The sequence below is a fragment of the Paramisgurnus dabryanus genome, chromosome 11, assembly GCF_030506205.2.
Source record: "Paramisgurnus dabryanus chromosome 11, PD_genome_1.1, whole genome shotgun sequence".
In the NCBI taxonomy this organism is placed as follows: domain Eukaryota; kingdom Metazoa; phylum Chordata; class Actinopteri; order Cypriniformes; family Cobitidae; genus Paramisgurnus; species Paramisgurnus dabryanus.
The window spans coordinates 5872324-5897608 of NC_133347.1; the positions used below are offsets into that span (position 1 = coordinate 5872324).

The 25285-nt window shown below is 39.0% G+C and overlaps 1 protein-coding gene across 2 annotated transcripts in view; it reads left to right on the forward strand.

Annotated features, from left to right (window-relative positions):
* cltcl1 (clathrin, heavy chain-like 1) overlaps positions 1-25285 on the forward strand; it is a 33865-nt gene that overhangs the window by 5757 nt on the left and 2823 nt on the right. The window contains exons 2-31 of one of the 2 annotated variants that reach the window (XM_065248318.2): positions 3467-3674; positions 3925-4193; positions 6830-6991; positions 7138-7251; positions 7346-7519; positions 7607-7804; positions 7981-8181; positions 8290-8442; positions 8520-8642; positions 10069-10206; positions 10300-10464; positions 10566-10746; positions 12959-13122; positions 13610-13735; positions 13814-13956; positions 15602-15836; positions 15914-16036; positions 16120-16265; positions 17203-17386; positions 17463-17655; positions 17730-17887; positions 17991-18155; positions 19681-19788; positions 20056-20223; positions 20333-20482; positions 21652-21783; positions 21869-21979; positions 22071-22241; positions 23342-23563; positions 23922-23948. In XM_065248318.2, coding sequence (XP_065104390.1) covers positions 3467-3674; positions 3925-4193; positions 6830-6991; positions 7138-7251; positions 7346-7519; positions 7607-7804; positions 7981-8181; positions 8290-8442; positions 8520-8642; positions 10069-10206; positions 10300-10464; positions 10566-10746; positions 12959-13122; positions 13610-13735; positions 13814-13956; positions 15602-15836; positions 15914-16036; positions 16120-16265; positions 17203-17386; positions 17463-17655; positions 17730-17887; positions 17991-18155; positions 19681-19788; positions 20056-20223; positions 20333-20482; positions 21652-21783; positions 21869-21979; positions 22071-22241; positions 23342-23563; positions 23922-23948 — 4812 coding nt within the window. The remainder of the gene's footprint in view (positions 1-3466; positions 3675-3924; positions 4194-6829; positions 6992-7137; positions 7252-7345; positions 7520-7606; positions 7805-7980; positions 8182-8289; positions 8443-8519; positions 8643-10068; positions 10207-10299; positions 10465-10565; positions 10747-12958; positions 13123-13609; positions 13736-13813; positions 13957-15601; positions 15837-15913; positions 16037-16119; positions 16266-17202; positions 17387-17462; positions 17656-17729; positions 17888-17990; positions 18156-19680; positions 19789-20055; positions 20224-20332; positions 20483-21651; positions 21784-21868; positions 21980-22070; positions 22242-23341; positions 23564-23921; positions 23949-25285) is intronic. The other variant, XM_065248319.2, reaches the window with a different exon arrangement.

Consider the following 25285-nt stretch of genomic DNA (forward strand, 5'->3'; position numbering starts at 1 on the left):
AACGGCTCGTCGTCAATTATTCCTTACATGATAAGTGAAACTGCAAATTTCATAGATTTAAATGTGTGCCAGTAAAAAAGTTGAAAAGGGTAACACCAAATTTCCTTATTGGACTGATATTTCTAATACTGTTATTTTTAGTTTCTTATATTATATTATGGTTAAATAAATCTGTTGTATACTTTAATGTCCTGTTGCGTTTATTGATATTGTATAATTGGTTATATACTATGGGGCTGGTTACACTTGGTTTTAAGATGTGTTTTCATCAATCGGATCACAAGTGGACGAGAGAGACACATTACGTTTACACCTGCTATTTAAATCCGTCTCTTTTGTCCACTTTCGACCGCATCTGTCCTGAATACTGTGAGGGGGTGGTCTGTGAGACGGTGGGCGAGTCTCTCTGCTGTCATTCAAACGCGAGCGGGAGTAATTATGAGTTTTTATGGACGCAAACTTATATTATGTCGGAGCCCGCTGCTTGTTTAGCAAGTATACATGCTGCACAGTGTTTTGTACGTTTATTTGTTGGAGATTTCTCTGAATTTTCAGCGCAATTGATGAAATAGGATCGCGCAACTTTCCCGCTTTCAAAACGAAACTACGGAGAACACCCGCAGTAGTTTTATCAATGAAAGGCTAAAAATAGCGCTGTTCACCGTATGTTCACGGCAGAAGTAAAAAAAAGACGTAAAATTAGTGTTTAATACCTCAGATTAGATAAAATGGGCGGAGAGAAGGCGGTCGCGTGTGGCTGTTCGAACGCATTCAACCACATTGCGTTCCGCAACTCCAAAGCGATCCCATCGAAAGTGGTTTCGACTACCTCTGAATGTGGTTGAAAGTGGTCGAAAGTGGATGCGTTCAAAACGTTTTGAACACCGTTTACACCTGGCATTAACGTCGTCCACTTGTGATCCGATCGACGAAAACGCATGTTAATGCCAAGTGTAAACAGCCTCTAAGATGACACCAGAAGTGATAATGTGCATCATGATAACATATTTATGAATCCCTCCATCATTAACCCACATGCGGTTATATTTGTTGTGTCATTTTTCTCTGTCCTGTGATTGGCTGGTGGTGTAGAGCTGTAATCCAATAGAAATGCAGCTAATTAAGTTTTCAGCAGGAAGAGGAAATGTGTTTATCACAAACTCAAATTATATTACAGTGATAATGAGCAATAGACACAGGTTTGATATGATGAGATCTACCTGCATACATGAACACATTCATCTCATTCATCATAGTTTCACTTTCAGTAAACACTGTGAATTAAAGTGGCACTAAAAGTAAATGTGTGTCTAATAGACAGTAAAAAGTGATAGTGCTGCACTTGCCACATTTATTACAGCACCTTTGCATTTATTCATACTTTATATATATAGTCATTAATATGTTACAATTTACATGCCTGCCCTGTCTTAATATACGTTTTCAATATACATATTCAATGTGCTATGTCATCTACAATTTTTGCAATTTTTATTTTGTTGTAAATAATATGATTATGTCAGCCTTGCAGTAATGAGTCTCTGCAGATTAGAGAGAGAGAGACTCATTATGTCATTCATCATTCTCTGATTTGACTGTCAGTAAGTACCATCATCATCATCATCATCAGAGATGAGGACCATAAGCTCTTTCAGAAATCAACTTCTTAAGATTAAGATCTGCTCTCTGTATTTGTGGACATCTGGAGTTTTACGCCACTACACCCAGTGTGTCCTGTGGGAGCTCTTCTGCTGTCATACACGTACACCCAATGAGTTTCTGACTTTTGATTATGTTGCTTTGAGACATTTAGTCAACCTAAGCAGACACACAACCCTAAAAATGTAAATATTAACCCAGACGTAACATTTAATGTGAAAAATGAACTTGACAGGCTTTTATCTTTGAGTGTTTGAATGGATGGTAAGAAGTGTTTTAAATGACAGTTAGTTCTCTTATGAATAAAGTGCACTGAATCGTTAAAATTCAGTATGCAAAAATCCATGTACTGTGTCTGTGCGTTGTGTGCGTGTGTATCTGTGTTGTGTTTGTGTGTGTGTGTTATGTGAGGTGTATGTGTCTGTGGTTTGTGTGTCTGTGTTGTGTTTTGGTGTGTGTCTCTGTGTTGTGTCCATATCCATGTGTGTGTGTTATTTTGGTGTGTGTTTGTGTTTTGTGTCCATGTGTGTGTCTGTGTGTTTTATTGTGTTTGTATGTGTGTATCTGTCTGTGTTGTGTTTGGTGTGTGCCTGTTTTCGTGTCCTTTTGTGTGTGTCTGTTTTGTGTTTGTCTCTGTGTTTTATTGTGTTTGTAGTGTGTTGTGTGTTTGTACTGTGTCTGGACGTTGTGTGCGTGTGTATCTGTGTTGTGTTTGTGTGCGTTGTGTGCATATGTTGTGTTTGGTGTGTGTGTTATGTGAGGTGCATGTGTGTTGTGTTTATGTGTCTGTATTGTGTTTTGTGTTGTGTTTGGTGTGTGTCTGTGTTTGTTGTGTCTGTGTGTTTTATTGTGTTTGAAAGTGTGTATCTGTCTGTTTTGTGTTGTGTGTGTCTGTGTTTGTGTGATGTGTCTGTGTGTCTGTGTTTTGTTTGTGTGTTTTATTGTGTTTGTATGTGTGTATCTGTCTGTGTTGTGTTTGTTTGTTGTTTTTGGTGTGTGTGTGTGTGTGTGTGTTTGTCTGTGTGTTTGTACTGTGTCTGTGCGTTGTGTGAGTGTGTATCTATGTTGTGTTTGGTGTGTGTGTTGTGTGTCTGTGTTGTGTTTTTGTGTTGTATTTGTGTGTTTTGTTTGGTGTGTGTGTGTGTCCATGTGTGTGTTGTGTTTGTGTGTGTTGTGTCTGTGTGTTTTATTGTGTTTGTATGTGTGTATCTGTCTGTGTTGTGCTTGTTTGTTGTTTTTGGTGTGTGTGTGTGTGTCTGTGTGTTTTATTGTTTTTGTCTGTGTATATCTGTCTGTGTTGTGTTTGTGCTGTGTCTGTGTGTTGTGTTTGGTGTGTGTCTGTGTTTGTGTGTTGTGTCCGTGCTTTGTGTGTGTGTGTCTGTGTGTGTGTGGATGAGGGTGTCAGGAATGCTGATGTGGGAGACTGAAGAAAATGTTGTGGGTTCATTTATTTTATCTGACTCAGATTGTGTGTGTGTGTGTGTGTGTGTGTGTGTGTGTGTGTGTGTGTGTGTGTGTGTCTCCAGGCTCTTGGTTAAGTGTGAGTGTATATTCCAGGAAGACAGACAGTGAGTTTGTGTTCTGTTTGTATCTTCCAGCAGTGATTCAGTGCAGGTTTATGTGATGTCACAGAGATTTTGACCTCTGAAGAATCTGAGGGCTTCACCCATCTCTATCCAAACTCTCATTAGGATCTGTTATTTTTTATCTTTACTCTTTTAAAAAGGAGAGATCATATTTATTGCTCATTAGTAAACACTGTAAATTCTTCAGCATTTTATTGACCGCTGTCTCTGTCTCTCCTTAGCTGCAGACGTTGGGAGTGAATCCCGGCAGCATCAGTTTCAGCTGTCTGACTATGGAGTCTGACCGCTTCATTTGCATCAGAGAGAAAGTGGGTGATCAGAACCAGGTGGTAATCATCGACCTGAACGACCCCACCAACCCGATCCGACGGCCTATCACAGCGGACAGTGCCATCATGAACCCGGCCAGCAAAGTCATTGCGCTGAAAGGTGTAGATGAGTTTAACAACACATTTCATTATGAGCTCTCTAAGTTAAAGCTTGCAGTAACATCGCCTGCAGTAACAGCATATCCTATTGGTCAGGTTAACAGATAGTCCCGGCCTAAACTGATTGAAACAGTGTTAAATCCAGATTTGATTTTGTATTTGACCCAACAATGGGTTAAAACAGCACAAGATTTTAGGGTAGGTTTTCCCTCTTTGGTCAAATGTTAATCAATACGTCTCTCTTCCCACAGCGGGACGAACGCTACAGATCTTTAACATCGAGTTGAAGAGCAAAGTAAAGTCTTATACCATGAAAGAAGACGTCCTCTTCTGGAAGTGGATCTCTGTTAACACCATTGCTTTGGTTATGGACACGGCTGTATATCATTGGAGCATGGAGGGAGACAGTCAGCCAATCAAAATGTTCGATCGTCACGCCAGCCTCGCTGGATGTCAGATTATCAATTACAGAACAGACGATCAGCAGAAATGGCTACTGCTCATCGGTATATCAGCTCAGGTGTGTGTTTGCGCGTGTGTGTGATCACCTGTGCACATATCTGTGACCATACTGGTTTTGGTTCTTAAAGTCCCACTGAAGTAAAAAATGACAACTTTTATTTTTTTAAGTAATATTGCAGTGTGTATTATAAGCAATTTATCAAAGTCATTTATTTAATTAATATGCCCTCATAAACTTCAATCAAAGACGACTTGGGCGGGAGCATCCTTTAACTCCGCCCCGTCCAACTGTCGGTCTGCTGCCAGTTTTATTTCTGAAACGGCAACTTTTCTATATCAAAGCAATATGTGAAGTAAAACACAACACAACACGGAAGTTACATTTACGACTTCCGGTTCAGGGGGACTTTAAAGCAACACCAAAGAGTTTTTTTTACCTTAAAATAATGTTTCCAAAAAAGTTTCAGTGGTTCATCCACTCAAAACAGGGTGAATGGCACTTTCACATTCGCTTTGCAGCCCTCTATCGGCCAAAACCGCACTAAAGAAGTTTCCAACCGTCGGGTAGTGGTCCTGTAGTTCGAGTGAAAACTACAAAAACTTGCTTTACGGCAGACCTACAATCCAATCAGAGCCAGCTATGCTGCAGTATTTACGACCGTGCTAATGAACAATTACGCTTCTAACCTGTAGGGGGAGCAAAGAGCAATAAGTCTTTAGTGTTGCTTTAAGGATCATATAAAACTTTATTATTATGGCTCTAATTTTTTTTTAATAATATATACTAGGGATGCAATGATTTGATTTTTTGGGGCTGATACCGATTTAAACAGACAACTATTGGCCGATGCCAATATTAACTCTTTCTCTGCCAGCGTTTTAAAAAAAAGTTGCCAGCCAGCGCCAGCGTTTTTCATGATTTTCACAAAAGTTTAATGCCTTCCAGAAAATGTTCTTCTCTAAATATATAAACATACAATATACCAAATGAAAGAACAGACCCTCTGCTTTCAAACAAAACAAAAAACGTTTCATCCTACCTTCAGTAGTTCTTTTGTAATCAGCTTTTGAATATGGGTAGGTTTCTGCAAAAACACCACATTTTGAGCAAAAAGCAGAGATAATTCCATTTTTGTGACGGACTTTTCATAGAGATCCCATTCAGAGCGATCTTTAAAACAGACACAGACATGCAGCCGCTTGCCATAGGGCAATACTTCCGTGTTTAAAAAGTTGCAGAAGGGCGCCACCTGGTGGATAATAGCTATATTGCGGAAAGCCGGAAATACTTGTCATTGGCAGGGAAGCGTTTTCTCTTGATTAAGGAGATATCTCGTCAATGGTGGCGAAAGAGTTAAACACTTGAATACAATACTATACAGTTGGCCTATTAGCTAGTTTATTTCGGCATCAAATAATTTTTATTGAACATGGATTGGATCTATTTAAAATTCAACTGACCAACATAATAAGATAGGCACCAAGTTTTGGCGATTTTTGGTCTTTTTCCGAGATTTTGAAAAAAAGCCCAGACCGCAGACTTTTTCGGAAATACTCTTTAAAGGATTAGACAATTTTCTTTAAAAAAATCCAGATAATTTACTCACCACCATGTCATCCAAAATGTTGATGTCTTTCTTTGTTCAGTCGAGCAGAAATTATGTTTTTTGAGGAAAACATTCCAGGATTTCTCTCACATTAATGGACTTTAATGGACTCCGACACTTAACAGTTTTTATGCAGTTTAAAATAACTCTTTAACGATCCCAAATGAGGCATAAGGGTCTTATCTAACGAAACGATTGTCATTTTTAGCACAAAAAAAAAATGCACTTTTAAACCACTTCCTCCGGCTGTGTGACACACCAGGGCGACCTCATGTATTTGCGTAATGCTGTGGAAAGGTCACTTGTTACATATATGAAACACACATTTGCGGACCATTTTAAACAATAAACTGACACAAAGACATTAATTAGTATCATTCCACATACAACAACGTCTGAACGGTCCTCTTTCTCCACACTTGTAAACACTGGGGCAGAGTTTCGCATATGTCATCCGTGACCTCTTGACGTGATGACGTATTATGTGAGGTCGCGCTTGTGCGTCACACGACCAGAGGAAGATGAGAAGTTGTGGTTTAAAAGTGCATATTTTTTATTTTTCTTGCCAAAAATGACAATCGTTTCGCTAGATAAGACCCTTATTCCTCGTTTGCAATTGTTTAGAGTCCTTTGAAACTGCAATTTTAAACTTCATTAAAACTAATAATTGTTGGGGTCCATTAAAATGAGAAAAATCCTGGAAAGTTTTTCTCAAAAAATATTATTTCTTCTCAACTGAACAAAGAAAGACATCAACATTTTGGAAAATGAACTAATCCTTAAACCTCTCACGTGATTAACTACGTGTTTTACAATTTTTTCCCATCGCACGTCTGACAAACTATAATATGGTCAGATTTTATTTTGTTTTAGGAAGTATTTCATTATTTTGATAATTATTATTTTTTAAATGCTGGTCTTTTTCCGAGATTTTGAAAAAAGCCCAGACAGCAGACTTTTTCTGAAATACGGTGCATTACTAATATATAAATTTTTCAATAAAATAGTGTGCGTTTATCAGTCTGAATTTATAACGTTTTTGAACAGTGTACAGTCTGTAGGATTTTGTTTTACTTTGTCTTTGCAGCAAAATCGTATTTTAGGCGCCATGCAGTTGTTCTCTGTGGATCGTAAAGTATCTCAGCCCATTGAAGGTCACGCTGCAGCGTTTGGAGTCTATAAACTGGATGGAAACCCAAATCCTTCAACTCTCTTCTGCTTTGCTGTCAGGGGGCAAGCTGGTGGAAAGGTGACAGAAAAGCTTTATTACAAAGAAAATGTTTCACATCTCTCCTGAATATGAACTAAGCTGCACTACTCGAGATTCACTAATTCAACGTTTGTTTGAACCTATTGGTTCTGTACATCTAAAGTGACTTTTGTTTTCTGTTTTAGCTGCACATCATTGAGGTCGGTCAACCCCAGGCAGGTAATCAACCCTTTACTAAGAAAGCAGTGGACGTCTTTTTCCCCCCTGAAGCTCAAACAGACTTTCCTGTAGCCATGCAGGTTAAAACTTTACCTCACTTTGAATAATAAGCAGATGAAAAGACCTTTAAAAAGAAATACATATCCTCATGTCGGCTCTCCCCTCGTATCCCAGGTCGGTGCTAAGCATGGCGTTATCTACCTCATCACTAAATATGGTTATTTCCACATGTATGATCTGGAGTCAGGCACGTGTATATACATGAATCGCATCAGTGCTGAAACCATATTTGTAACAGCTGCTCACAGCAGCACGTCTGGAATCATTGGGGTCAATAAAAAGGGTCAGGTAAACATCCACTGTACTCTTCTCATACTTTACACACACACAGATTTTAGATGAACACTGTTAACTATATGACTAATGTGTGCTCAGGTGCTGTCTGTATGTGTTGAGGAGGAGAACATAGTGAAGTATGTAACAAGTGTGCTGCAGAATCCTGAACTCGCCCTGCGGATGGCGTTACGCAGTGACCTCTCTGGAGCCGAAGAGCTCCTCGTACACAAATTCAACACACTGTTCTCTCAGGGCAACTACACTGAAGCCGCCAGAATCGCTGCCGCAGCTCCCAGGGTAACTGAACAATACAGTTTTGTTGTTCGATTGACAGGCCTAGTTATTTGTTTTGAGCAGTTGTTATCCGGTAACAACAAATCTGCAAATGTCACGACTGGCCAATCAGAATCAAGCATTCCAACGAGTAATAAGATCAATGAATTCACTCTCTCTGTTTATGATGAAACACTCAGGGAGTTTTACGAACTGCAGAGACCATCCACAGGTTTCAGTCGGCACCGCCTCAGGGTGGACGGCCGTCTCCACTGCTGCAGTATTTCGGCGTTCTTTTGGATCACGGGCAGCTGAATAAACTGGAATCGCTGGAGCTCTGCAGGCCCGTACTGGAACAGGGCAAAACCCAATTATTGGAGAAATGGCTGAAGGGAGAAAAGGTTTCACAATCAATATAATTTTTTTTTAAATATACTGAATAATAGCACTGACATCATTTGAAACATGCACGCTGTAGTAGTAGTTATTTTTCCCATGATGCCCCACAGCTGGAGTGTTCAGAGGAGTTGGGCGATCTGGTGAGGTCCGCTGACATCACGCTAGCGCTAAGCGTTTATCTCCGAGCAAACGTTCCCGCCAAAGTCATTCATTGCTTTGCAGAGACAGGACAGTTTCAGAAGATCATTCTCTATGCTAAAAAGGTAACCCGAGTATTTCAGGTTTCGTGACATCATTTGATCTGTGCCGGATGTAACTGGTATTGTTGTTTTTGGAGCAGGTTGGATATTCTCCAGACTGGGTGATGTTGTTGAGGAGCGTGATGAGATCAAGTGCTGATCAGGGCCTTCAGTTTGCACAGATGCTTGTTCAGGATGAACAGCCGCTGGTCAGCGTCAGTCAGGTAGCAAACTCACCAACATCATCCTGTGTCCACAATTTCTTATTATGAGTACAAATACACTCACCTAAAGGATTATTAGGAACACCTGTTCAATTTCTCATTAATGCAATTATCTAATTAACATGGCAGTTGCTTCAATGCATTTAGGGGTGTGGTCCTGGTAAAGACAACCTCCTGAACTCCAAGAATGTCAGAATGGGAAAGAATGGTGATTTAAGCAATTTTGAGCGTGGCATGGTTGTTGGTGCCAGACGGGCCGGTCTGAGTATTTCACAATCTGCTCTGTTACTGGGATTTTTACGCACAACAATTTCAAGGGTTTACAAAGAATGGTGTGAAAAGGGAAAAACATCCAGTATGCGGCAGTCCTGTGGGCGAAAATGCTTTGTTGATGGTAGAGGTCAGAGGAAAATGGGCCGACTGATTCAAGCTGATAGAAGAGCAACTTTGACTGAAATAACCACTCGTTACAACCAAGGTATGCAGCAAAGCATTTGTGAAGCCACAACACGCACAACCTTTCGGCGGATGGGCTACAACAGCAGAAGACCCCACCGGGTACCACTCATCTCCACTACAAATAAGAAAAAGAGGCTACAATTTCCATGAGACTAGAAAAATGTTGCCTGGTCTGATGAGTCTCGATTACTGTTGAGACATTCAGATGGTAGAGTCAGAATTTGGCGTAAACAGAATGAAAACATTTATCCATCATGCCTTGTTACCACTGTGCAGGCTGGTGGTGGTGGTGTAATGGTGTGGGGATGTTTTCTTGGCACACTGTAGGCCCCTTAGTGACAATTGGGCATCGTTTAAATGCCATGGCCTACCTAAGCATTGTTTCTGACCATGTCCATCCCTTTATGACCACTATGTACCCATCCTCTGATGGCTACTTCCAGCAGGATAATGCACCATGTCACAAAGCCCGAATCATCTCAAATTGGTTTCTTGAACATGACAATGAGTTCACTGTACTAAAATGCCCCCCCCAGTCACCAGATCTCAACCCAATAGAGCATCTTTGGGATGTGGTGGAACGGGAGCTTCATGCTCTGGATGTGCATCCCACAAATCTCCATCAACTGCAAGATGCTATCCTATCAATATGGGCCAACATTTCTAAAGAATGCTTTCAGCACCTTATGGAATCAATGCCACGTGAATTAAGGCAGTTCTGAAGGCGAAAGGGGGTCAAACACAGTATTAGTATGGTGTTCCTAATAATCCTTTAGGTGAGTGTATATGTATTAAAAGAGATAATACATAATTTGTCATCATATTGCATTATATTTATGCATTTGGCAGATGCTTTTATCTGCCGATGCAACTTACAGTGCATTACAAGGTATACATTTTTATCAGCATATGTGTTCATTGGGTTTGAGTTTTACCAGCTTGCTATTTTTGTGTGTGTGTTTGTAAGGTGGTGGATGTCTTTATGGAAGGTAATCTAGTCCAGCAGTGTACTTCATTTCTATTGGACGCTCTAAAGAACAACAGGCCGGAGGAGGGGCCTATACAGACACGCCTCCTTGAGATGAACCTCATTCACGCCCCTCAGGTGACCCATTAGAAGGCAAATCATTGCCCATATGGCAATGCAGTGTCACAGTAAGATCTGTGGTTAGTCCAGTATGTCTGTGTATCTCTACAGGTTGCAGATGCAATACTGGGTAATCAGATGTTTACGCATTACGATCGAGCACACATCGCTCAACTGTGTGAGAACGCCGGATTGCTACAGAGAGCACTGGAACACTACAGCGATCCGCACGACATCAAACGAGCCATCGTACACACGCATCTGCTCAATCCTGAGGTGTGTGTTCGTACAGACACAGGTTTCACTTTATAGAGAAACTTACAAGATAAGATTTAACATACCGGTAATCTCTATCTGTCTCTCTCTTTCTCTTTCAGTGGTTGGTGAATTTCTTCGGCTCTCTGTCTGTGGGTGATTCTGTCGAGTGTTTAAAGGCCATGTTGGCTGCAAACCTCAGACAAAACCTACAACTGTGCGTTCAGGTCGCGACCAAATATCACGAGCAGCTGGGAACTCAAACCCTAGTGGAGCTTTTTGAGACTTTCAAGAGTAATGAGGGTGAGCGCTTAGATCCCCATGTGTGTATTCACCAATTTCATAGCTAAAAACCAATGTTATTTTGTGTATTTGGTATAATACAATGTGTTTGCAGGGTTTATGGTGCAAAAAACACATTATTTTCAACATACTCCAGATTTCACTCTCCTCCTAAAATGCCCAGATCTTGTACAAAACTCATCGATTTGAAAAGTGCTGTGTCCAGTGGCGGCTGGTTAATGGGGGCGCTGCCCCCTAAAGTTGGAAAGAGAAGAAAACTACTTTACCATGTTACAAAAAAGTTAAATATATAATGTAGGTGTGACCCCGAATAGTCGAAGCTTCGATGCATCGATAGGACCAATCTCATAGACGTATCTTCGCAGAGGTGTTATAAAATGAGGATCATAAAATTTTGGCCGTATATGGGTGCACATAATCTGATTAACATATAACAGTTTTCTCCCAATATAGTAATATACAGACTATTATGATAATGGTATGCAAATAATATGTGAAGAAGTAGGTTTAATTAAAGGGATACTTCACCGATTTAGCATTCAGCTTTGTATCTGTAGAAACCCGGCAGTATTACTGAATGACCATGTTTCCCTCCATCATTTCCCCCTGAGAGGAGAGATATCTGCATTTTGGTTCTGCAAAAAAGTCCTCCGATGATGCAAAAATCGTCATATTACATCATCGGAGGACTTTTTTGCAGAACCAAAATGCAGATATCTCTCCTCTCAGGGGGAAATGATGGAGGGAAACATGGTCATTCAGTAATACTGCCGGGTAATAAATCCAATAAGTCCATATGGTAAGAGGTTTCCATGCAATGCAAAGCAGTGGTCTCTTTGTTTCTGCAGGTAAAAAGACAAAGCTGGCAATTCTGGCTATACTTTTGTTATTTTAACAATTTCTTTGTTTTATTTTATTTATAAATCACTCAACGTTATTTGATTTAACTATTTGGCTTGTGTTTTGTTTCCGTGCACTTCAGGCATTGTATACATATTTGATCTGCACCTTGTTACTTCTGACCTTATTTTATAAAAAAAATTTATTATACACGTAAATTTTGGATTACTTTTCATCGTATCATTGTTGCGCTGTTGTGTGCTGGCCAAGGTGCTGGTGCATGCATCTTAGCCGAGACATTGTCATATTTTTTTTGACTGTTGTAAGTTTTCAAATGTATTTAAAACAGGGTGGTTATCTTGTCAAAAGTTAAATTTCAAAACAGTTAAGCCGTTTCTGTAAATTTCGGTGATGATACGAAAAATATCTGCACAGAACATAATTTATGCCAGGTTAAATCGTGAATCAGACAATAGGTGCCCTTTAACTGCGAGATTAAATTCGGCAATTAATCAGATAAAATTTGAATAGTTACTCAATTAGATTTTTCACTTATTATAGCTAAATAAAGCACTAAATTAGGGTATTCATGGGTAGAAGTTTACTTTTAATAGTGCAAAAGTGATACAATACTACAAAGTACACAACCACACTACTTTTTAATACATTCTTTTTTATTTTGTTATTTTAAGCCTTAAATTAAAAAAGTTTGTATAGCTTTTAAATAGTAAAACATATATTTAAATATCAAAATATTGTTGCAGCCCTAGTATTCAGTGACTGAACCTCTGAAAGCGTTTAGTAGTTAAGTCTTAATGGGGTGGTTTCCCGGACAAGGATTAGCTTAAGCCAGGACTAGACCTTTAAGTTTAATTAGGAAATGTAACTAGTTTTAACAAACATGTCTTACTAAAAACATTATTTGCATGCATTTTGAGGCAAAACAAAGGGCATCTATGTATTTTAAGATATGTCAGTGCAGGCTGTTTACAGTTTGGACAGCTCTTACATTTATTTTAGTTTAGGACTAGTCTAATGCCTGTCCGGAAAACCGCCCCAATATGGTAATATATTAATTTAGTAATAAAAAAATAATGTTGCACCTGCTGATAATGTTCTGCTATATGTGTTGTTATAGCACCTGACTAAGCCAAACTTACTATACATAAAACAGATATTTGTACATTAAAAAATTATTATTCAGTCCCAGACAGCAGACAACAACGGGCAGATCCGCCTAGAGTCGTCTGCTGTCTGGGGTGTATTCAGTGTGTTTAGCACCTTTTTGAACAGAATTGCATTGGAAATTAAATTAAATGGAGGTGATACAACTGAATTAGTTCATCCGTCTCTCGCTGTATTTCTCCGTCAGGTCTGTTTTATTTTTTGGGCTCCATCGTGAACTTCAGTCAAGACCCTGATGTTCATCTAAAGTACATTCAGGCTGCATGTCGGACCGGTCAGATTAAAGAAGTGGAGCGGATCTGCAGAGAGAGCAGCTGCTATAACGCCGAACACGTCAAGAACTTCCTCAAGGTTAAAGAGCGTCCTTACACAAAGTCAAATCTAAAGTTACACAAACCACTAATTATTGACTATTTTTGTTGCTTTCTATTGTCTTGCATTCCACCGGTTTCCCAAAATGTAACTTTAGTAAAACTTGAGATACAGCACACCTAATAGCCACCTATACCCTTATTCTCTGTTAACTACATTAGTTTGCAAATAAAGTTCACTTGAATCAGTGAATAAAAAGGAGTGAGTGAATTCGGACACTAAGCACTGCAGGTGCCATCTTGTGTTGAGACATGGGAGTTCATTTGGCACATACCTCACAGTGAAGAGGTAGCGGCTAGCGATCAATTGTAAACTCATTATTGTGGTGCATTATGGGATTGAATAAGTGGACGTGATGATTTTAGACACCACTACAAATAGTGTATTATTTAAGGGTAAAGGAAGCTATTTTGGACAAAGCCGATGATATGTATCTGTAAGTTAATTCTGATGTGTTTTTGCACAGGAAGCCAAACTGACGGATCAACTGCCTCTAATCATCGTGTGCGACCGCTTCGATTTCGTTCACGATCTCGTGCTGTATTTATACCGCAACAACCTGCAGAAATACATTGAGATCTACGTGCAGAAGGTGAACACAAGATCCGTTTTTTTTAATTCAGAACGTCCACTGACATGACTGTAATATGTGACGTGTGTGTTTGTGTAGGTGAATCCCAGTCGTCTGCCTGTGGTTGTTGGCGGTTTGTTAGACGTGGATTGTTCAGAGGACACCATTAAGAGTCTGATTCAGGCGGTACGTGGAGATTTCAGTACCGATCAGCTGGTGGAGGAGGTGGAAAAAAGAAACAGGTAAAATAATAAACCTGTGTCCTGTGATTTACACTTAACTCTCTACTTCACATTAAAGGTGCAGTGTGTCAATTTTAGAAGAATCTCTTGACAAAAATGCAATATAATATACATAACTATATTATCAGTGGTGTATAAAGACCTTACATAATGAATTGTATTGTTTTGATTACCTTAGAATGAGTCGTTTTTAAATTACTTCCCGCCAGCCATTTTTATTTTCACAAAAGTTTAACCAAAATGCCTTTTTTTCTAAAAATATATAAACATACAAATATATCAAATGAATGAACAGACCCTCTGCTTTCTAACAAACAAACAAAACGGGAAAAAAACAGTTCATCCTATATTTTTTCTCTGCTTATAAACTCTTAAATATGGGTATTTTTCTTAAAAAATACACACTTTTTAGCAAAAAGCTAAATAAATTCAATTTTTGTCAAGGAATTTTGTTAGAGATCAGATCCAGAATGATTATCAAATTATACAGTTTAAAATCCGTAAATCTTTTTTGCTTTAGTTTTTTTATAAATTGAGTATCCATTTAGTGGATAATCATGGTATTACAGATTAACATAAAACCTCATCAGGAACATGTTTTTTTTATGCAAATGTTTTCTCTTAACTCTTTCACCGCCAGCGTTTTAAAAAAAAGTTGACAGCCAGCGCCAGCGTTTTTCATGATTTTCACCAAAGTTTAATGCCTTCCAGAAAATGTTCTTCTTTAAATATATAAACATACAATATACCAAATGAAAGAACAGACCCTCTGCTTTCAAACAAAAAAAAACTGTTTCATCCTACCTTCAGTGGTTCTTTTGTAATCAGCTTTTGAATATGGGTAGGTTTCTGCAAAAACACCACATTTTGAGCAAAATTTATGACGGACTTTTTATAGAGATCCCATTCAGAGCGATCTTTAAATCAGACACGGACATGCAGCTGCTTGCCATAGGGCAATTCTTCCGGGTTTAAAAAGGTCCGGAAGGGCGGATAATAGTGGTATTGCGGAAAGACGGAAAATCTCGTCATTGGCGGGGAAGCGTTTTCTCTTAATTGACGAGATAACTTGTCAATGGCGGGGAAATAGTTCATCTACATACACCACCTTACATGAAAGTCGCCATTTTGCACTGCAAAGTAGGCCTAAACTGCTCTGCAGAGCGTGTTTTGTGACTATGTTGTCTAAGATGAAGTCATGTTTGTCCTGCAACGGCTACCGTAGCTTCTCTATGTGTTTCAATAGATAGGGAGGTGAGCTGTGAACTTAGATGTCGGATGCAATTCACAGTCTCACAGCTAGATGCCGCTAAAAATCTACACACTGGTCCTTTAAATGTACTGTTGAAGATCAAAATAGACAGTTTTTAGAGTTGTTTTAGCTAAAACAAATGAGATGGATTTGTATGTTAAATGGTACATTTGAGTTTTTATAAATTCAATATATCGTCAACATTGCGGCTTAGTATAAAATAAAAGCTAAAGTGAGGTTTCGCTCACCTTTGTAAGTCGGTTTGGATAAAAGTGTCTGTTAAATTCGTAAATGTTAAGCACCGATTCATCTGTCTCCATGTGCTAATATTCAAATTATTTGTGAGTTATAAATGTTTTAGCCCTAACAGATAGCGTCTCTTCTTTTATTCAGACTGAAGTTGCTGTTGTCCTGGCTGGAATCCCGTGTGCAGGACGGATGTAAAGAACCTGCTACCCATAATGCTTTAGCAAAGATCTACATAGACAGTAACAACAGTCCAGAACGCTTTCTCAGAGAGAACCCACATTACGACAGCGTGACAGTGGGACATTACTGTGAGAAGAGAGATCCTCATCTGGCGTTTGTGGCTTATGAGAGAGGCCAACGTGACCTGGAACTCATACAGGTGGATTTGTTTCCGATAATATCACAAGATTATAAAATTATGATTTATTACTCATCATCTCTTCTGTATACGCGTAGGTCTGCAATGAAAACTCTCTGTTTAAAAGCGAATCGCGGTATCTGGTGCGACGGAAAGATCCGGATCTTTGGGCCACAGTTTTAGAGGAGACCAATCCTTACAGACGACCCCTGATAGACCAGGCAAATATATCAGTTGACATCGTGCAGCATTTATTGTGTATTTGTTGTGTGTGTGTTTATGTTAAAAGTGTGTGTGTGTATAGGTGGTTCAGACGGCTCTACCTGAGACACAAGATCCAGAAGAATTATCCGTGACAGTGAAAGCGTTTATGACGGCCGATCTACCCAATGAACTCGTAGAGCTACTAGAGAAAATAGTGCTGGACAATTCAATATTTAGTGAACACAGGTCAGTGGACTCGACTGAGCAATGGGTGACATTTTGAAACATGATATGCTAAAATTGTCATGAAATACATCGCGAAAATCATTATAAATAGTAACAGATGATTATAATCAGGGTTCCCACGGGTCCTTGAAATCCTTGAAAGTTTGTGAAAGTCTGGGGGGCAAAACTCAAGGCCCTGGGAAGCTTTTGAAAATATACATTCATAGATACAGGTCATTGAAAGTGCTTGAATCTATTTTATGCAAGAAATTTTCTGAAAAAAAAATCCATATTATTCCCTGTGTAGTGTAGGATAATATCCTAAAAATTCTAGACTTTTTAAGCACACGTTCTAAACTGTTCCCTTTAAATGCTTATATCTTCTGTATGCGAATGTTGATTCATACCAAAATGCTTTTTTGCATAGTTGTATTTGACACATGAAAACGTCTCGAGTTATGTATGTAACTGTTGTTCCCTTAGAAGGGAACGAGACGCTGCGTCTCCCTTGCCATACTTCCTGCGTCCCTGTAATGCTGTCTTTGGCAATATTTCAGATAGCGTTATACTTCCTGGCTCCCGCATCACCCTGTCTTTATCATTAAGCCTCACCATTGGTTGAATTTAATATACACATTCAGACGCACTTACCCTTGGAGTCATCCCCAAAGTGTCACCGCAGTGACGCAGCGCGAGTTCCCTCGAAAGGGAACTGAAACAATGTATCTTAAAAGGGAACACGATGTAACCTTGCTCTCACTTGAAATGTGTCCCCACATTTAGTACTTGAATTTAAGGGTATGGACCTGGAAAGTCCTTGAAAGGTCCTTGAATTTGAAGTTAACTAAGGTGTGGGAACCCTGTATAATGACTGTGATTTGGTTTGATTAATCACAGCGTGTCATGGGCATATGTTGTAAAAACATCCTATATTTGTTTGGTGCTCTGTATGTATTAGAAACCTGCAGAACCTGCTGATATTGACAGCGATAAAAGCGGACCGAACACGTGTTATGGAATATATCAACCGCCTGGACAATTACGACGCTCCTGACATCGCCAACATCGCCATTAGCAATGAGCTGTATGAAGAAGCCTTCTCCATCTTTAAGAAGTTCGATGTCAACACCTCGGCAATACAGGTGCACGCACGCATCATCACGCAATCGATGAAAACTTAACAGACAGGTGCTTTATATAAACATGTGACTCTTGCAGGTTTTGATCGATCACACTGGGAATCTGGACCGTGCGTATGAGTTTGCGGAGCGCTGTGGTGAGGGAGCGGTGTGGAGTCGGCTCGCTCAAGCTCAGCTGCATAAAGGTCTGGTGAAAGACGCCATTGACTCTTACATCAAAGCTGGAGAACCGTCTGCGTATATGGAGGTGATCGATGCAGCCAGTAAAAACGGTGAGAGATGATTGGTTAACAGGTGATTCTTCACAATCATAGTGTGTTTCTTCTGAGTTTGTCTGCTTTAACAGGTGACTGGGAGGATCTGGTGAAGTTTCTTCAAATGGCCAGAAAGAAAGCGAGAGAGTCTTACTTAGACACAGAGCTCATCTTTGCTCTGGCCAAAACAAAGCGTCATACAGAGCTGGAAGATTTTATCAACGGGCCCAATAATGCTCACATACAACAAGTACGAAAGTATTTTAATATCCACCTGTCAAGAGGTGACATAAAGCAACCCCATATCATCACTGATGTTGAGGGTTTAACAGTAAATGTGTTTGTCTATATAGGTTGGAGAGAGGTGTTATGAAGATGAGATGTATGAAGCTGCCCGTCTGCTCTTTAACAACGTGTCTAATTTTGCTCGTCTGGCGTCCACACTCGTTCGCCTCGGCGAGTTTCAAGCGGCTGTGGACAGCGCTCGGAAGGCCAGCTGCACACGCACATGGAAAGAGGTGATGATCTTAACCACATCCAACTTTTTCTTGTTGCATGATGATGTTGTTGACAGCCAAAAAACTTGGATTTACATGTAAGAGATGCATGTTATCTTTTAAGTAATAGTTTGGTACAAAATATCAATTTAGAGAATTTTTTTTTTTTTTAAGAAAAGTGTTGTTTTGGGTTTACATTTATAATGGGACACAATGGGTCATTAAATAACAGTGGTTTGAATAACATGAGGGTAAATAATGAAATGATCAAATTTTCATTTTTAAGTAAATTAACCCTTTCTTAAGTCTTTCCCCGCCATTGACGAGTTATCTCATTAATGACACCATCATGTCGTTCCAAACTCGTAGGACCTATATAATGTTAAATATGATATAGTTGGAGAGCTTGTTGACACTTCATTTAAAATCTACGTACGATATAACTGTCAGTGTCCATGTCCAGAAAGGTAATAAAAACATCATTAAAGTAGCGAGACTAAAGTCACGTGACTGCATTGACGCGGATGACGTGTTATCCTCATGCTTGCAAAGTTTTTTTTTTCAAACTTACAACGTGCATCTCTCACAAAAAAAAACAGCTGGGGCGCACCAGATAACACGTCAGCCGCGTTGTACGTCATCCGCGTCACTGCAGTCACGTGACTTTAGTCTCGCACATGCGCTTCACAAAAGACGCGGAAGAGAAGACAATAAAGTCATAATTTTTTTGACCAAAATTTATTTTTGATGTTTTTAACACATTCTAACTGATCCACTGATGTCACATGGACTACTTTGATGATGTTTTTATAACCGTTCTGGACATGGATGGTATACCGTTACTAGATTTTCAATGAAGGGTCAACACGCTCTCAGACTAAATCTAAAACATCTTAAACTGTGCTCTGAAGATGAACAGAGATCTTACGAGTTTGGAACAACATGAGGGGGAGTTATTAATGACATTATTTTCATTTTTGGGTGAACTATCCCTTTAAGAGAAAACATTTGCATAAAAAAGTGTCTCTGAAGAAATTTCATGTTAACCTGCGATTGTCCACTAGATGGCATACTTACCAAATTTATGAAAAAACTGAAGTCAAAACTTTATTTACTAATTTTAAACTCTGTGTATGTTTTGACAATCATTCTGAATCTGATCTCTAACAAAATTCCTTCACAAAAATGAAAATATTTTATCTTTTTGCAAAACATTTTGTTTTTTAAAGACAAATACCCATATTTTATAAGTTTATAAGCAGAGAAAAAATATAGATAGGATGAAACATTTTTTTCCTGTTTTATTTGTTTATATGTTTGAAAGCAGAGGGTTTATTCTTTCATTTGATATATTTGTATGTTTATATATTTTTAGAAGAAAATTTTCCTGGAAGGCATTTTGTGAAATTTTTGTGAAAATCACAAAAAATGCTGGCGGGCAACTTTTTAAAAAATGGCTGGAGGCGAATGAATTAATGTTATACTTGATAAGGACAAATGTTGAACATCTACACTATTCTACTGTGTGTGTGTTTGTGATTGGCAGGTGTGTTTTGCATGTGTAGATGGAGAGGAATTCCGGTTAGCGCAGATCTCCGGTCTTCACATAGTGACTCACGCTGATGAACTTGAAGAACTCATCAGCTACTATCGGGTGAGGAACCTTCATCATCATCATCATCATCATCATAACCTTACTGTCTAACAGCATGGACAGCATCATAATGAGTTATAAAATACAAGCCTGTTGGGAAGATTTGAACTAAATGATCATAGATACAGTATTACACCTGACAGAAGATCAAAACATGGACTCATATCGGACAGTCTCATACATATAAAGATTAAATGTGTCATCATCAAGTAAAAATTAAGTCTGTCTCTCTCTCTCTCTCTCTCTCTCTCTCTCTCTCTCTTTCAGAATCGTGGGTATTTTGAAGAGATTATCATGTTGTTGGAGGCTGCATTAGGATTGGAGCGTGCTCACATGGGCATGTTTACTGAGTTGGCAATACTTTACTCTAAATTCAAACCGCAGAAGATGAGAGAACATCTGGAGCTTTTCTGGTCCAGAGTCAACATCCCAAAGGTCCATAATCATCACAGAACAAAAGACTGTCATCTTAAGATGACTAGATAGATTGCATTGGGTATCTAATACACTTGAGCGTAACGGTTGGTGTTTTGTGATTGGTCAGGTGTTACGAGCGGCAGAACAGGCCCATCTGTGGGCGGAGCTTGTGTTTCTGTATGATAAATATGAGGAGTATGACAACGCCGTTATGATGATGATCAGTCACCCGACAGACGCCTGGAGAGATGCTTCATTTAAAGAGCTCATCATCAAGGTAACAAACACACTGAACCCTTCACACGGAGACACAGGGGCTCCTCTTAATCAGCTTTCTTTGTTCAGTTTTAAGGACAGTAATCCGAAATTCCCACAATACTATGCAGAAACCAGGTAGCGTTGCAGCTCATTGTGTACTCCTCCCAGAAATCATGTGACATTTTCGGAGGCTCTCGAAATGAAATTGTATGAAAAATACAAATGAGACAATTGTTGATTTACAGTAAGAATGTAGAGCAAAAAAGTAACTTTCATAGCAGAGGTCACAATCATTTTAAACTTATGGGAAATACCTGGGTTTGTATTGAGATCTTTAACTTTTAACTATTAAAGGGATAGTTCATCCAAAAATGAAAAGCATCCCATGATTTACTCATCTTCAAGCCAACCTCGATGTATATAATTATCTTTTTTCATGCGAACACAATTGTAGTTATAGTAAATGTCCTGGCTGTTCCAAGCTTTATAATGGTAGTAAATGGTGCTTTTGATTTGATGCACAAAAAAGGCCATCCATCCTTCACAGAAGTAATCCACACAGCTCCATTGGGTTAATAAAGGGTCTTCTGAGGGCAATCGATGCCATTTTGTTAAAAAAAAAATCTATATTTAAAACGTAGCGTACGAGACATAGTGGAAATGAGAAAAGAGAAGACATTACATCCTATGGTTAAAAACGCATTCTCTTGTGAACGCACATCGGTCGTTACCAGAAGCTAGTTATTAATATATAAGTTTTTAAAGGTCTAAATATTTATATTTTTCTTGGCATGTGGATTACTTCTCTGAAGGATGGATAGACTTTTTGGGCTTCAAATCAGAAGCACCATTCACTTCCATTATAAAGCTTAGAACAGCCAGGACATTTTCTAATATAACATTGATTTTGTTTGTCTGAAAAAAATAATCATATACATCAATGATGACTTGAGGGTGAGTAAATAATGGGATAATTTATTCTTTTTGGATGAACTATCCCTTTAATTTTGCAAATCTGAGCACAATTTAAAATCTCACAATTTTGAGATTTCTTTCTGAAACAAGAGATTACTCAAGAAAAAAGTTTCCATTTTCTCTCTATTAAATCAACTGAGAAGAAATCATTGAGATATTTTAAGAGATCTTTACTGAGAGATTTTTTTCTGTATTTTTCTATCTCTCCTGCAGGTGGCGAATGTGGAACTCTATTATAAATCTCTGCAGTTTTATTTAGACTATAAACCCCTTCTGCTCAATGATCTGCTCTCTGTTCTCACACCTCGACTGGACCACAACAGAACTGTCAACTACTTCAGAGGGGTAAATATTGTTCACACAGACACACACACATGTGCACACACACACTTGCGCACGTACTGTGATGATGCTTTGTATGTATTTGCAGGTGAATCAATTGAGGCTGATTAAACCGTATCTCAGATCAGTACAGAGTCACAATACCAGGGCTGTGAATGAAGCCCTAAACAACCTGCTGATGGATGAAGAGGACTACCAGGTACACACATCTCAACACACATTTACACCTGACAAACACCTGAACACAGACAGTAGTGACACTAAGATCATCTGCTCTTTTTTTCATTCAGGGTCTGCAAGCCTCCATAGACGCCTATGATAACTTTGATTCTATTGGTTTAGCTCAGCGACTGGAGTCACATGAACTTCTGGAGTTTAGACGCATCGCTGCGTATCTCTACAAGAGAAACCAACGCTGGACTCAAAGCATTCAGCTCTGCAAGAAAGACAAACTCTATAAAGTACAAATGCTATAGCACAGAAAACACGTATACGCTACCGACCACAATCTTTGACATGTTTCTGAAATAACATAGACACTTTCAGGTGGTTTAAGCAAATATAGATAACATATACACAACACTTACAATCATGTTCAATGTTATCTGTTGCCGTATGTCAGAAAATATACATTTTTCAATTAAACATTTAGGAATGTAAATCTGTACATATGGGAAAATATCGCAATATGCTTATTCCAATATTGTGCAATAACTTTGCTTTCCAAAAACACGTAGTTTTTAATAATATAGTTTATTACAAACCTTAAAGGGACAATCCACGTTTTTTAAAATATGCTTATTTCCCAGCTCCCCTGGAGTTAAACATTTGATTTTTATAGTTTTGGAATCCATTCAGTTGATCTCCGGGTCTGGCGGTACCACTTTTAGCATAGCTTAGCATAATCCATTGAATCTGATTAGACCATTAGCATCGCGCTAAAAAATATCCAAAGAGTTTTGATATTTTTCCTATTTAAAACTTGATTCTTCTGTAGTTACATCGTGTACTAAGACAGACGGAAAATTAAAAGTTGAGATTTTCTAGGCTGAAATTGCTAGGACTATACTCTCATTCTGGCGTAATTATCAAGGACTTTGCTGCCGTAACATGGCTGCAGCAGGCGGAATGATATTACGCACTGCCCGAAAATAGTCCCCTTGGTTACTTTCAATAGCAGGGGACTATTTTCAGGCCCTGCGTAATACCATTGAGCCTGCTGCACTTTTAAATATGAACTCTTTGGTTATTTTTTAGCGCGATGCTAATGGTCTAATCAGATTCAATGAATTATGCTAAGCTACGCTAAAAATGCTACTGCCAGACCCGGAGATCAACTGAATGGATTCCAAAACGGTAAAAATAAAATGCTTAACTCTAGGGGAGCTGGAAAATGAGCACATTTTCCAAAAAAAAAATAAGTGGATTGTCCCTTAAAGCATTATCATATTGCTTATGGTATATCACGTTTGTTTTTAGCAAGTTTTCACATATAGGAGTTTTCTCAGCTTTACTGTTTAGTCATTTAGTGGTACTCTAATTTTGCTCATCTGTAATGCAGGATGCGATGCAGTACGCCACAGAGTCGAAGGACGCTGATCTGGCTCAGGATCTTCTGCGTTGGTTTATTCAGGAGGGTAAGCAGGAGTGTTTTGCAGCGTGTCTCTTCACCTCCTATGATCTTCTGTCTCCTGATGTCGTTCTGGAGCTGGCCTGGAGATACGGCCTCGTGGACTTCGCCATGCCGTACTTCATTCAGGTGATGAGAGAGTACCTGAAAAAGGTGTGTATGCAATCTTGCACAGAAAACGTACATATGCACACACCACATTAAAGGCGTAGTGCACAATGTTTGAAAGCCATTGTTGATATTTGAAATCACCTAAACAATCACGCCCCTACCCCAATAGAATCTGGACCTTCTTTTGATAGACCCGCCCCACATCCCAGGCAACGATGTCAGTTAGAAGACACACTCCTTACTGCCGATTGGCTAAAGTGTGTTTTGGTAGTCGGCCCGACTCCCTTTTCCAAAGCGTTTTTCAGAAATTTTGCACTCCGCCTTTAAGCTTCATTGTTGAATATACATCATAATGTACTGATGCTACATCAAACCTCACGTAAGTTTCCTGCATCTACAGGTGGATGAGTTAGCCAGACAGGTGAAGGTCTCTGTCTCCTTTATGTTTCTCTCTTTTTCTATATTTCTATTAGACTCGTTCCTCAGTAGTTTGCTTGATTACCCATAATGCATTGCTTCTTCGCTATACCAGGACTTTTGGTTTGTTGTGTGTTTGTTTGTGGGACAAACAATGTGACGAATTATGACGAATCATAATTTTGTAACAGAAAGAAACCCTTAGAGCATTTTATCTTTGTTGTTTTAACACTGTTGTGTGTCTGCTGTAATCGTGTATCAATGTTTAAAGTTGCAGTATCTCAGTTTAAAATGCAGGTGGCAGCAAAATGCTGTTATATTTAGGTTGTGGCTAGAAGGGATACGGCTACGGTGAAATGTCGCTGGATAAGCGCTTATTTTATTCTAATCCTACACTCAAATCTAACCCTTAACCCAACATTTCATGAGTTTTATGCCGTAGCTGTATCATATCTAGCCAAACTGCTGTTTTTCGTCCTAATCCTACCTCAAACCTGCTAGATTTGGCTGTAGCCGTATCCCCTCTAGCCAGAACCTCATCATTTATCTGCAGTTTGTTGAGTCAATCAAATTTATTGTAGTGCTGGGGAAAGATTAATCGCGATTAATCGCATACAAAATAAAAGTGATTTTTGGCATAATATATGAGTGGGTGCTGTGTCTAATTATTATGTATATTTTACTAGAGCCCGACCGATTTATCGTTTTGCCGATTTTATCGGCCGATATGAGCCTGTCGCAGATATATCTGTATCGGTGTATAAGCCGCAGATATGTAGCCGATATGAACGTTCCTTACAGAAGACATTAAATGCTTTTGAAAGATGTAAGTACTTCAGTCAGTCCCTCAGTTCAGGTGGTGGCAGTCACGCGGTTTCTTCACAACATTTTACACCTGGTGTTAAGACGCGCTTTGGTCGATTGGATTATAAGTGGGCGAGAAAGACACATTCCGGTTTACATTTGGTGTTTTTAATCCGTCTCTTTTGTCCACTTGCGAGTTGTTTAAAACGCAAGAGGAAGAAATGACGCGAGGCGGAGAAAGGACACGCTTAAACTGACGCGCAGTCTGTGGGAGTACAGATGCTTGTATGCTCATTTCAAAGCAATTGATTAAATAAACTTGCGCAACTTTACACCCTCGCTAAATTAAAGAGGCGGAGAGCAGACGCTTTAGTTTTATAAAAGTTTAAAGTACCGGCAGAACACTGTGGGTTCGCGTCATAAAAACGTTGTGCAGTACATTAAACATAAGCCTACATCAGTATGTTGTCAGTAAAGCATTGTCGTCTTAACAGTAAGTTTCTAATTAATTTGTGAAGTACATAACTTACTGTAAAGCAAATA